This window comes from Thunnus maccoyii, chromosome 1, assembly GCF_910596095.1.
Source record: "Thunnus maccoyii chromosome 1, fThuMac1.1, whole genome shotgun sequence".
Taxonomy (NCBI): Eukaryota; Metazoa; Chordata; class Actinopteri; order Scombriformes; family Scombridae; genus Thunnus; species Thunnus maccoyii.
This window is the reverse complement of record NC_056533.1, coordinates 25929975-25943470: the sequence shown is the minus strand read 5'-3', so window position 1 is coordinate 25943470 and position 13496 is coordinate 25929975. Positions and strand designations below refer to the sequence as shown.

At 39.5% G+C, this 13496-nt stretch overlaps 2 protein-coding genes across 2 annotated transcripts; both read right to left on the bottom strand.

The window, feature by feature from the left end:
* Nucleotides 1-159: 159 nt before the first annotated feature.
* On the bottom strand, nucleotides 160-6298 carry LOC121896821 (the record flags this gene model as incomplete). The annotated part of the gene is made up of 7 exons (XM_042410856.1): nucleotides 160-1436; nucleotides 2363-2480; nucleotides 2633-2751; nucleotides 3816-4418; nucleotides 4504-4621; nucleotides 5996-6156; nucleotides 6232-6298. Coding segments are annotated over 7 exons (1572 nt in total), but the record flags the coding sequence as incomplete, so codon positions are not given.
* Nucleotides 6299-9243: 2945 nt separating this feature from the next.
* Nucleotides 9244-13020, bottom strand: mettl21e (methyltransferase like 21e). The gene is made up of 5 exons (XM_042417055.1): nucleotides 12732-13020; nucleotides 11469-11626; nucleotides 11187-11304; nucleotides 10933-11030; nucleotides 9244-10021 (listed from the first exon to the last, which is right to left on the bottom strand). The coding sequence occupies exons 1-5, from the start codon at nucleotides 12781-12783 to the stop codon at nucleotides 9695-9697; spliced, it is 753 nt and encodes a 250-aa protein (XP_042272989.1). The 5' UTR covers nucleotides 12784-13020; the 3' UTR covers nucleotides 9244-9694.
* Between the last annotated feature and the right edge of the window lie 476 nt (nucleotides 13021-13496).

Sequence of the window (13496 nt, the reverse complement as noted above, 5' to 3'; positions counted from 1 at the left end):
AGTTGTGCTTTGTAGCTTGACTTACAAATTGTATGAAGCAATGCAAGCTTGTGTTATTACTGTTTTCATTACCCATTGTTACACAGTTATACAGTTTGCATCGCTTTTTCCAGAAATGACAAAGGAAAGCACCAAAAGAGATAAAGGTTGTTCCTTTGATTTATTACTGTATTAAACAATAAAAATGTAAAAAATTACAATTCTCATGCCAAAAATAGACAATTTCATAACTGATGCGGATGCTCTTAGACTAGACTTGCTCGCTTTGTATGAGAAACAGTCATATAGATATGCTGTTTACTATCAAATATTAAAAAGAAAAGCATTAAATCCTCATATTTGAGAAGCTGGAACAAGCAAACATTGCATGACAAAATGACAAACTAGGCATGTCAGTGGATTAATTGACTAATTGTTTCAGTTCCACACTGAAAGATCATTGATATGATTCAGGACAACAACTAAAGTAAAGCACATGCTGTACTTCTCCTCTTTTACTATCTGTGCTGTTTGCAGGTTCAAACAGTGAGATCAGTGCTGAGTATTATTAACACTTTATAACCTTTAACATGATCTTATTTGTATGTAAAATATGCAGCACACAGTAAAAGGCCTTTGTGACCTACTATTGTTCTACTGTTGGCTAAAAACTGCACCTAAACTTCAGTATTGTGTTCATGCAGGTGATGAATAGAGCCCAAAATTTTGTCTACATTTTTCCTAACCCTTCTGCTACAATAGATCCTCAATAACACTCTTCTTCATTGATATTTTACAAAATATAAGCACAATTTTAAATAAAACCTGTGATGCAGGTTACCTTTTCTTAAATCTGGGCTATTCTACATTTTATTACATTGAAAAGAAAATTAAATTCTTTATACTGGGTCCTGCTCTCTACTAGCAGATGCTCAGTAATAAATGATTTGGAGCAAAAAACTGTAATTGATTTGATTTTCCAAAAAGAAATGTTGGAAAAACAGTCACTTTCAACACAGGCTCTGGCTTAGGGGCCCCTCTGGTCCTGTGCAATAACTGTTCCATGCCTCTTTACTCTCTGCACGTTGCCATGAAGATCTTCATCTCCCCAACCTCAGCAAGCAAACTTGTGTTAAAGGTATTTTTAAAGTTGTCAGTGAAAGTCAGATCAGACTCAAATCTGACGCGGTTGGCCCAGATCAGAGTCGTTCCCGGTTGACAGAAATGCTTCATGGTGGCCAGAAGCTCATCCAGGAAGTCGTGACGGTAGACCACATCTGCTGCCAGAACATAGTCGTACCTGTAAACAGATGTAGGATGGGTCTGTTCCAGGTCGTCGCGCCAGGACAGAGCTTCCACCTTGGGTGTGTGCCTGCACCGCCCCCTGGTGTTCCTCACCACATTGGACCTGAGGTTACCCAGCAGCTGAGGCAGGTCTGTAGCTGTGACGGACGCTCCTGAGGATGCAGAGATAAGACCTGACATCACCATAACTATAGTAACAGTAAAAGACCAAACTGGTGCTGAACAGATTGTTGTGTGATGATGAAGCTGTGAGTACAGAGAGTTCTTTTTGGACTGAAGCTGAAGATTGAAGGTCATCCAAAGTTTTGCAATGCAAGAAACGACTCAGTTCATATGATCCTTTTCACATGGCCATAATAATTTATTATGGTCTGGATATAATTTTCAGATGACACAAGTGAAATGTTTTTTGGTAACCTTTTTTGAAGTCTTAGATTTTTTAATACACCAACAAGAAAGTCTCTGCTTGTAAATGCATTAACACACAATGGTGACATCATTTGGACAAAAAAAGCACTAAAAGATTAAACTAAAACTAAAAGATTGCTACATGAAAATTCATGTTTGCTAGATTGATTTGATTTTTTAAGATAAATATAACAGTTGCCTCAGAAATTAAGCCAAAAATGTATAAAATGATTTTTAAAAATGAGTGCAAATAAAGAAAAAAATTCTAAAATAGTTTTAAAATAGTTAATAAAATAGTTATTAATAGTTAATGGGATAAATACAAAATCACGTGCAAAATTATTGGCTAAAGATACTTCAAATAGTATTTTCAGCCAATTAAGAGTACTTTGATTTTTTTGTTATGCACATTCATCGGTTGTAGTGATACATAAAGAGGTGTAAGGTAGCAAAATCAAGCAATAGTTCAAATGCAGTAAATGCCAAAATTATATTATGCCTAATATGTTTACAGTGTTACTTTATAAAACCACTAGTTTCCGTTCTGGGTTGATGTTATTTGGAGTTTAGATTTGTGTATCATGCCATTCTAACATTTCCAAACTCCTCCTGTGTTTGTTGTCAGTATGTAGAATTCATTATATAGTGAATTGGACTGGTGACTGCTCACCCAGTAGACTGGCCACAATGGTAACCAGTCCTGTTCCTGCTCCAAGCTCCAGCACCTTCTTCCCCTGCAGGTTCACCCTCTGCCTGTTTTTGCGGAGGAAGGAGCACAAAGCCGACGCCTGCAGGATGAAGAGATAGAAACTATGGTTTGTTAGGACAAATTTGTAGTATTTTGTCATTAATAACATTGATGCTGGTAGAAAAACAACTTTAATGACTTATATCAAACAATCTCTATAACCGGTGTTCATTTAATCTCAGTGATACTCACTGCTGGCCGCATCACGGCTCCAGAAGAGTCTATGGACTCATAAATGACTATTTCCCGCCCTGCGTAATGGTAGATATTTTTATCAAAGCTGCTATGTACAGCTGTTTGTTTGATGTCTTCTGTGGAGAGAGGATGGATCAAATATTATTAATGCACAGTGAACTCACATTGCCACAACATACATTTGAAACATCAGTGGCTTGATATGGTGCAACAAAAAGAAGCATCAGTACTTTGACTGACATGGTTCACATGTGAACCAAATAAGCTCAAGGCAGTGGAAAAAGTTAGTCCCTGTTTCTCTTCCATTTAAGTATCGACACTCTACACTGGCTCTGTCACTGAGGACATTGGAGGCATAACCAAAAATTGGCTGTACCACCTTTTGGCTTTAGCACATGACTCATATCTCACATTTAATTCTTGCCACCAATCTTGCCAGATGCAGATGCAAAGCTGTTCCTTCACTTATAAGTGATGCTGCCAAGCCACAAGACAGCAGTGTGACCTTTTCTACTTGAATTAGCACAATTCATGAAATCATGTAGCACCACCCTGCAGTACCTGAAGTATATTGTGCTGACTATTGTACTACTGTCATTCTGTTATGCTGCTATGAGCAGAAGACACATTTCCAGATTCTATTATTTTATTTCTCCTTCATAATATACTTTAACATCAATGTAGAGAAGCTGCAAAGCAAGAATTTTCCTCGAAAAAGTTGAGATGGACCGAATCAAAAATCTCTATCTGTATTTATGGCAGCATTTCCTACCATAAACCATGAAAAGACACTGAATATTGAAGTTTTGCTTAACTTGGTCTTTTGGTGTCCCCACTTTTTGTGGTAACTTATCCAGCCATGCAAGTTTCAGGATATTTGCCTTTGAGATTTCTGCCTCACCACAACACAATGGAGGTGAATGGAATTTCATTTGTGATGCTCACAGCACTGAAAAATTCAACAGCAACATCTCTTTCCAGACTGTGAACAGCTCATCATCATCAAAACTACTTTGTACTGAAGAAAAAGTCTATATAACACAGAGGTATCTTCATGACTTTTTGGGTTTTTTGGGTGAACTGACCCTTTAAACAGAAGGAAACAGGACTTTAATTTCAATCTTTATGAAATACTTTTAGGTTGATTGGTGTATTTTCACCAATGAGGATTAAGACTCACCTGTAAAGTCTTCATCACTGCTTGTGGTGCAACAACTTGAATCAATGTTCTCTGGTTGATCCCTCTCATATACTTCACATTGTTCTCTGTCGCCAATAGTTAGTTTTTCATCTTCCTTTTTTTCAGAGCAACATTCTCCATCCTCTAGAGAACCCTCTGCTCTCTCCTTCTCTCTCAGCAGATCCTTGATTTCCAGCCCTGCATCACCTTCTTGCTTTTCTTCTCTAGAAGTCGCCATGAAGATCTTCATTTCCCCATCTTCAGCCAGCAAGCTCGTGTGAAAGGCCTCTTGAAAGTCCTCTGTGAACTTCAGATCAGTCTCATATCTGACCTTGTTGGCCCAGATCAGAGTCGTTCCTGGTTTGCAGAAATGCTTCATGGTGACCAGAAGCTCATCCAGGAAGTCGTGATGGTAGACAACATCAGCCGCCAGCACGTAGTCGTACCGGTAGACAGATGTAGGGTAGGTGCGCTCCAGGTCAGGGCCCCAGGACAGAGCTGCCACCTGGGGTGTGTGTCTGCAGTAGCCCCTGGTGTTCCTGGACAGGTTGACTCTCAGTTTGCTCAGAACCTCTGGAAGGTCTGTGGCTGTCACCCAGGCACCTGAGGATGGAAAAAAAAACATTACATCTGAAATATGCTTTCAAATTCATGTCTGAGAATGGTTTAATCCTCCTTCCTCACTCACCGAGTAGAGCTGCCACAACAGACAGGAGGCCAGTTCCTGCCCCAATCTCCAGGACCGCTTTGTCCACAAGACTCAGCTGTTCACGATGAGTGTCCAGGTAGTGACAGAGAGCCAGAGCCTGGGGGCCATCAATATGATCTTAACAATTCATGCTGATACCTAACAATGTGACCTTTAGTCACTGGTACCTTGATGTTGAAAAACAAGTGTTGTAAAGTATTAGTTACTCGTTCTTTAGAGCCAAAGAGCTAAAATAGACAAGAGACGATAAAAGGCGGATGTTGATTTGTCCGTTGGTGCACCACTTTCATCTAGACTGAAATATCTCAACAACCACTGGATGGATTACCATAAAATTTTGCACAGACATACATGGTCCCCAGAGGATGTATCCTACTGAGTTTTGTGATCCCCTGACTTTTCATCTGGCGCCATCAGCAGGTCAAAATCTGAATTTGTCAGAAAAGTTCCCGTTTGACCAAATACCTGCAAACCTGTACTTTGTGTTTACTGCTGATTGGCAAAATTCTAAAACACTAAACTGCAATGCTGAACATGGTAAACACTATACCTGCTAAACATTAGCATGTTAGCATTGTCATTGTATGTATGCTAGCATGCTGATGCTAGCACAGCCTTACAGAGCTGCTAGCATGGCTGTAGACTCTTAGTCTTGTTTACATTATCTCTTTGCTTTTGTCATAGACAATGCAAACCTTTAAAGGCAAAATCCTCCTTAAAATGAAGTTAACATTGTGCTATTCCAACCAGTCTACATGCAGACTCCTTTAAGATGAAAGTCAGAGCATGAAGACTTAAATGGATGATGTCAGCAGGTGACCAGCAGTTAGTGACCACAAAAACAATCACCTTTTCCTGTCAAAGGCTGGATTATCGGGCTAATTGGGCTAATTTAGTTAGTTGCTAATCCCTAATATGCACGACTACATCACGATTTAAACTGACAAACTGAAGTGATAAACTGAAGTGATAGGGGGCTTAATGTGACACCTGCATTATAACCTAACGTTTACCAAGTTAAAGTCAAGTTGAAAGCATTTATTATTTCAGTTTATCTGGTGCAATTACCAAAATAAAGTAGCGCTTAATCAAGTTACCACAAACTACAAATGAGGAAATTACAAATGACTAACTAATACATACATAGTGACCTGAGGGTGGGCCCCCAGAGGTTTATTCCTGCCCTGTTGCTTTCATAGAGTCCTCAGATGTCAAAACATGACATCATAAGCACAGAGAAGCTCTCTGCTGCTCAGCTTAAGGAAAAACTCCGAAGTTAATTTATGGTGGATTTTTCCTTCAATAGATCTTGTCTTCAGACTGTATGATACAGAACAAAATAGCTTTTTGTTTATAAAGTCTCAGTTTTAGCTGACAGAGGAAATAATCAGATGTCTTGGGATCAAAATATTGCTGATGCTGCTTTGCAAATTGGGATAAGGTTGCAAATCTCAAAAACAGCGCTACTCACCGCTGGCCATATCATGCCTGCATAGGAGTCAAGACCCTCCTCAATGACGATTTTATGCCCGACATAATAGTACACCTCTTTATCTGTCCTGAGGAAGAAACACGGAGTCCAGGCTAGTTTTTGCTGCTTCTGGACAGATGATTCCTCACTGCATGAATCATCTAAACAATACAAAAGTGAGACAATCAGATCTCTGTGGACTGAATCAACATGTAACCCATCATGGTTGAATTTACCTTTATCCTCCTTGTTGACCTCGTCCTCCTCGTCCTCGTCCTCATCCTCGTCCTCCTCCTCCACCTCTTCCTCTTCCTCCTCCTCCTCCTCCTCCTCCTCCTCTTCCTCCTCTTCCTCTCTGCTTCTCATATAATTGGTTTCCTCCATCAAGTATGTGGACAAAGTAGCCATATAAAATCCTGTTTCAACATGTTTGTAAAAACAGTGGAAGTGGATTAAAAATATAACAGTTTTTTCAGTCAAACCTCTCATTTACTTTTTGGTTGTACCTAATTTATAAAACTGTCAGTTCACATTTTGATCATTTACCATGACTTCAGCCTTTCTCTATGAACCTAATCTGATTAGTAGTTATATAATTATTTGTTTTTCTTTTAACCCTAACTGCATTTTTATAGTCTGGCCAGCTAAATTGGGAAAACGTAACTGGAAGAACACACTTCTCCAATGTGGTCATCACTGCATGCAGCTCCTCTAATCACATATTTGTGCATAAGCAGACATGTAAAACCTTGAACTAATATTTTGAAAGATTATTTTTAGTCAGAAATAAAGGTGCCACAAACATACTATCCAAATTCAAAGATTTCATCTGCAACCACTTGCCTGCAAATACGGTGCAAACCTCATGCTAAGGCGCCCCACCTGTGACATTTAACCTACCTGTTGCAGCTTTATTTTCCCAGAGAAAGAGCTCATGCGCAGACTGCATTTGCTGAAATCTGACTGCGTAGTTATAGAGACTCAGCATCTTACTGAACACACCCATCATCATCACAAGGGCATGAGGGTATTTTTAGAGCTGAGGCCAGGAGAAGTGAACACAGGCAAAATTCAAGAGCAGAGCGGATACAAACACACACACACACACACTCAGACACGCACAGCAAAGATGAGTTGATGAAGAAAGAGAGAATGACGGGAATGTCTTGATACCAACAACCAGGGATCTTTGCTTTCAGTGTCATTTCTCTGCTGATGCTTTCTGGAAGCCTCCATGGTCTGTAACCCTGCATGTACAATGGATATGACAGGAAGGAATATTAAAAACTGAAAAGAGTGGCTTTTATACAAGCTCTACTTAGTGTTTTCCAGCTGAAATGGTGAATCTTGGCTCAAATCAGTTAAGATATTAAATTTTGCAACATTAGTTTTACATAGTATTCTACAAATAGTCACAGAGACAGATATGTGATGTGTGTTTGGCTTGAAAGCATCTTGGCAGATAGCTCTTAATGTGTGTGTGTGTATGGTCATTGAAACATTAAAAACCTAAAAGGCTATCTTCTCATTTGACTGTCACTCCTCCTGCAGTACTTGAAATGAAACAACAACAGAGATAATTGGCGATGAGGGTAGGCCTCATCATGCCAAAAGTCTATTTAAAAATGACGCCCGTCATTTGGAATGTGTCCATGTTTGTGCTTACTTGCTCACTTTCCCTGCCTCAATTGCTTCACCAGAGATGGGAGGTAACAGGATCAGGCAGGCATGCAACAACATGTATCAACCCTCAAGAAAAGAAGAGGGCTCCTGTCACATAAACCCTAATCAGACCTCCCCTTGGATATATTTTAACAGCCTTTTCCCATGAAGTATCACCTCCCAGTTTCAGTTGTCGGCAATTTAAATCCGCTTGCATCCCAAAACTTTGAAATCCAACCATGACCTCAGGGTACTTTGACAAGTTAAGTGGTTTGGTCATTGCCCTGCTCCACTCTGATATATTTATTGTTGATGTGCCGCAGCCTTATTTGGATGAAAGTGAGAGTCTTAGCTCTGTGCCTCCGTGAGAGGTTGTTTGTTATTCAGAGGCCATTGAAAGATTGATAAAGTCAACAGATGTCTCTACAAAGCCACAGACACATTTCAGCTGTTGAGTATTTGTTTGTCATGACAATGAGGCATGGTGCTAGATAACCTCTGTGTCCTCCCATCTTTCTACCGCCAAACAACACGTATCCAGGACATGGGCAAAAAGTCAAAATGGAAAATGAGCCTGAAGTTCTCAGGGGCATTGGTATCACAAATTAGATATCAGATATAATAGGTCACATTACTAGCAGGTGACTCATACTTACTCTTTCCAAGATAATCAAGCTAACTGGTGAGCTTCCAAAACGTGCAATATTTGTTTGTGACGCATGTTCTTGTTACTGAAGCCACATGCACTAATATGGTAAGATGTGATATTTAATTTTAACCTCCTCAAGGATGAAAACACATTTTCCTTCACATGCTGGTGAAATATTACATGCTGGTGAAATTTTTCTCGAAGCCAAAAAACAAAAGCAAAATCATTTGATGTTACCTAAATCTTGCAGGTTTGTGTTTATTTATTTATGTATTTATTGGGACAATGTACAGTGTTAAACATAAATGTTATCATTTGATGTACTGTACAAGAGTTTTCTAAAACTAATCTTCATCTGCAGTCCCTTGGGCAGATCACAATTAAAACATATAACAGCACAATAACAAAAAGTACAAAGCAAAAAACACACAGGACACATAATACAAAATACAAAGCTACACACAATAGCACATCACATACACCCACAATGTCAACTAGAAATTAATAATGTAAGCTTGTCAAATTAAAAGCAAGATTATTTGCGTTCATGAGGAGACCATGAGATGAAATTTAGAGTCAGTGGTTACAGGGCTGAGTAGTTTTTAGCAGATTTTTTAAATTTGTATGGTCAGCATTTTAGGGCACCTCAAGATCCAGCTCTTCTTTGTCAGACTTGGCAGGTTAGCAATTTCACATTTTAGTAATTCATGGTTCTCAGAGGATTCATCCTGTACCAAATTTATTGGCAATTCTTCAAAAAGGGTTCAGATATTGAACTGGAAATCAACAACTCCAGATTTGTTGAAACCTTCCCAGGACTCAAACTGTGAAGTCACAGAGCAACAGCTATCCTAAATAAGAAACAAGGGGTCACCAGAATCCTGTTGGAAAGATCCACAGCCATGTTTGCTCAGATTGGCGTTCATCTGGCCTACACCTAAACAACATCGTCAGCCAAGAGCTGAAGTGTGAGAACATGCTGCTGATGGATGAGTTAAGAGAAAATCCCTGAACGTGACCCTCCAGGGGTGCAATTGGAGCACTGATGTCATCTTTCGTTACAGTTAGAGTGAATGCCTTACGATGTATCCAGACACTTTATTAAAGATCAACATAAATACAGCAGATACATACTGACTGTGTGTAAAAACATAGAAATCACAACTTGATTTTGTGGTATACTGAGCAAGAGACCACTGAGATATCAAACTATGAACATCATAGTCCCAAAATAAATCACATGAAAACTTCAATTGCAATTGAGTAAATAGCACCTTTCAGTTCACCAACACAATTCACAAATTTGACTGAATCAGTGAGTTCAGCAATCGCAGACACACTCACAAAAACACACGCAGAACAAAAAAAATGTCCCGAGTGCTAACAGTTCAGGCAGCAGCCTCTCCTTGGTCCTTGGTGCTCTTGTCCTTTCTCCAGGCTCGATACAGTTTGATACTCAGACTGGGGAGGTTGTACAGTTCCTCCAGGTGGAAGCGCTCCCGGAAGCGATCCACAAAGCTGTTCTCTGGGTCCAGGCGGAAACGCATGGCCCACAGGATCTGTGTGTTTTCCTGGCACAGATGGTCAAAGGTGTCCATCAGCTCCTCAAGGTAAGGGTGGGCGTACACAACGTCAGCTGCCAGGATGTAGTCGAAACAATGTGTGGCACGAGGAAAACGCTGCTCCACCTCCTGGCCCCAGATGAGGTCTGTAACCTGGAAACAGAGATGATTTTAATATTTTCTACTCTTTACTTTCAAAGGTTTGTGTTCATCACAATCTCTTATCCTGTTTTATATCATCAATCTCAGGTGTTAAGTACAATTATTTTTTAACAGAAAGTCACACCTAATTGGTGAATATCTCCATGCACCAGAATTACTTGTGACAGTACCAGTGAAACAGGTATATCTTCTACAGTTGATTTCTTCTTGTAAGTTTACAAAATTACATCTTTAAAAGTGATAACTGAAGTTTTAAATTGCGAATTTTCTGTAGTAGTTTTTGTTGTTTGTTTGTTTTTGTTGTAAAAGTTCATTTAAAGATGCAGTGTGTAGGATTTAGTGGCATCTAGTGGTGATGTTGCAGATTGCAACCAACTGAATCCCCCCCATCCCACCACCTCTCCTTCAAAGTTTGTAGGAGAACCTACAGTGGCCACGAAACTTGCGGAAAACGTAAAAAGGCCCTCTCTATAGAGCCAGTGTTTGGTTTGTCCATTCTGGGCTACTGTAGAAACATGGCAGAGCAACATGGTGGGCTCCAGGGAAGAGGACCTGCTCCCTATGTAGATATAAAGGGCTCATTCTAAGGTAATGAAAGTACAATGATTCTTTGTTACAGGTGATTATACACTAATAATACATACTTGTGAATCTTATATTCTATTTCTGCCAAGTCCATTCCACTAGATGACTCTAAACTCTCCATACTGCACCTTTAAGTTGCACTAGAAATATAGAAAATTCTACATTTGGTCTGTAACCCAAATATACACCATCAAGCAACAGAAAATGACCCCAAGTAGCAGCATACATTGCCGATGTCTGTTTTGTCAGCAGTGCCCTTTTTGCATTCTTTCTTCTAGCGAATGCCAGTCTTGTAGAATATAACTATAAAAACCTACCAGGGGAGTGTACTTGCATCTGCCCTTGGTGTTGCACATAACATTGTACTGGAGGTTCCCCAACACATCTGGTAGGTCAGTGGAGGTCACCTTAGCGCCTGGAGAAAGACAGTGCAGCTGAGACTTAAAAGGAATTACATACAAAAAGCAACACCGAGGAAAATGCATTCAAAGCAAGATTAATCCAAAGAGACTAGAAATCAATACAAGTTCGAATTACCACAGCTAAACACTGGATTGTTTTGTTTCCAAACCTAATAGACTGGACACAATGGTGACGAGCCCAGTTCCTGCACCGAGTTCAATCACATTTTTTTCTGTCAGGTTGTATTTGTCACGGTTGGTCTCCAAGAAGTGACACAACACCATAGCCTGTTGGGGACATAAGATCACAATTCACTGGCAGGGTTCAGCCCATCATTAGTATTGATGAGTTACTTATGAGCTGAAGTGACATAGTTAACATAATTAATAAAAAAAGGCTAGTGAAAGAATAAAGCTAAATATTGGAGTGTTGTAAATATGTATTATCGTACTGAGGGCCAGAGTACGGCTCCGTAGAGGTCTGTGGACTCTTTGATGCGGATCTTCAGGTCAGAAAACATGTATCCTTCCCAGGCCTCCGGGCCAAGGAGAGAGGGGTGGAAACGACGAGCCATTATGGCTTTGGCAAGCTCTGCATCTGCAGCAGCGCCTGTTTAGTCATTCACAGAAGAGAAAAATCATATAACCTTTATAGAAAATAGACTTTATTTATATAGGGTTTTAATAAAACCAGAGTTGGGAAAATGCAGAACTTTAAGTACTTAGAATAACACAAGATTAAAGACAGATACACCTTTTTCACAGCAGGCGTTTTGACTTGTCATAGTAGGTGTATTTAGTCACATCAGTTCAGGGTCCTGACATTGTTCGTGCTGGCTCACTGTCATTGTTTATTACTGCTAATGGTACAGAGCTGTAATCAAGGTATTAGTTCCAGCTGTTCTTTTCCTGCTGTGAAAAGTCACATTTCTGCTGTGAAAAAGGGAACATATTCAAACTTTATGGTGCTACTGAGGCAAAATAACAAAAAAATACCATGCAAAACAGTTAAATGGACTTCAGCACAAAAATACTAGTTTTCTTAATATTTTTTTCATTTTTGAGGCCATAGTTTGTACTGTTGTTAAGCAAATTTCCTGTTCAGTCTATTTTTACATTTATTTCATTTTGTGCACCAGTGAAATACTCCAACCTTGAATCAAATGGAATAACTGTCTCGTCTTCGATATCACATTACATGTAACATTTGATTCTCAGCTCTATAAATGAATCATATTGATTGCTTATAATGCCACTCTTATCCTGTTGTAATTGTTTGTGTGATATCATGCCAGTGTGTCGGGCTCCAGCTATGTGTCAGTGCCAATGGTAACTTGACACACAACTCATAACAGTGGTTTACAGAGGTCAGGGGAGCCCAAAGAGCGACATTTAATTTATAACCTTCAATTTATAACCTTTATGTGTGTGCGAATACACCTGGCTGCAGTTTGAATAAATAAAGCTGTTATATCTGTCATCAACAAGCCGAGATGCAGTTGTTTGCAGGGAATAAATATTTCAATACGACCACGTCTACAAGCTCTCTACAATATCTAATGTGTTTAAGACATTAGAGGTTATTTGTCTCCACAATGAACATAAAAAACATAAAAATTGTGAACTTGTTTCCAAAGAATAAAAAGCACTGCCAACCTGCAACCACTAATGACATCTGCAGTTTTATTTCTTGTTGTGTACTCCAAAATTCTTACCTTCCTCTCTGGTCAAGGAGTCCTCCATGGCCTTGGACCGCTGAGTCTCCATATCTGAAGGAGTCCGGGGTCCAAGTAGCCCTTCTTGGTCGGTGGATCCAGTAACGTCCTTTGGATTTGGGTCAACTTGGATCTGGGTCTCTATGTCACCTTCTATGGTTTTAAGTTACACATGTCCATTCAAGCAAATTACAATGATTCCCAACTTCTTGTCCAAACACCCCCCATCTGGCCTTCACCTCCACCCTACATGTCTAGCTTTCTGTGGGCAGCATGCTTAGACCCCCCTCTAATGCGCTAAAATAACTGACAGCAACAGCTGCCCTGTGAGACTGCTGAGCTGGAGCTGAGGAGTAAAGAAGATGTTTTAAATAAAGACACAGAGGAAGACAAAAATAGCTGATTTAACCAACAAGTTCAAAAAGAACTGAGTGTAAGTGATTTACAAGTAAAAAAAAAAAAAACATTAATAGTATATGTGTGTGTTTCTGAGAGTATGTTCCATGCAGATTGAAGAGCGTATACAGTGGCACAGGCTGACTGAAATGCAGCCTAAAAGAAATTTAAAGGATGTGTAGCGCTGAAGACTTGCACCTGTCTTAGTCTCACTGTCAACACATCATCAGTACTAGTTACTTAAAGATCCCCTCCAGACCAAACATGTATTAAAATATACAGAAATACTTTGCTTGGGACAATAATGATATGTTTTTCCACAAAAAAGTATAATTACCACTTCAAAAACCTTCCCTCATTAAAAAGTCC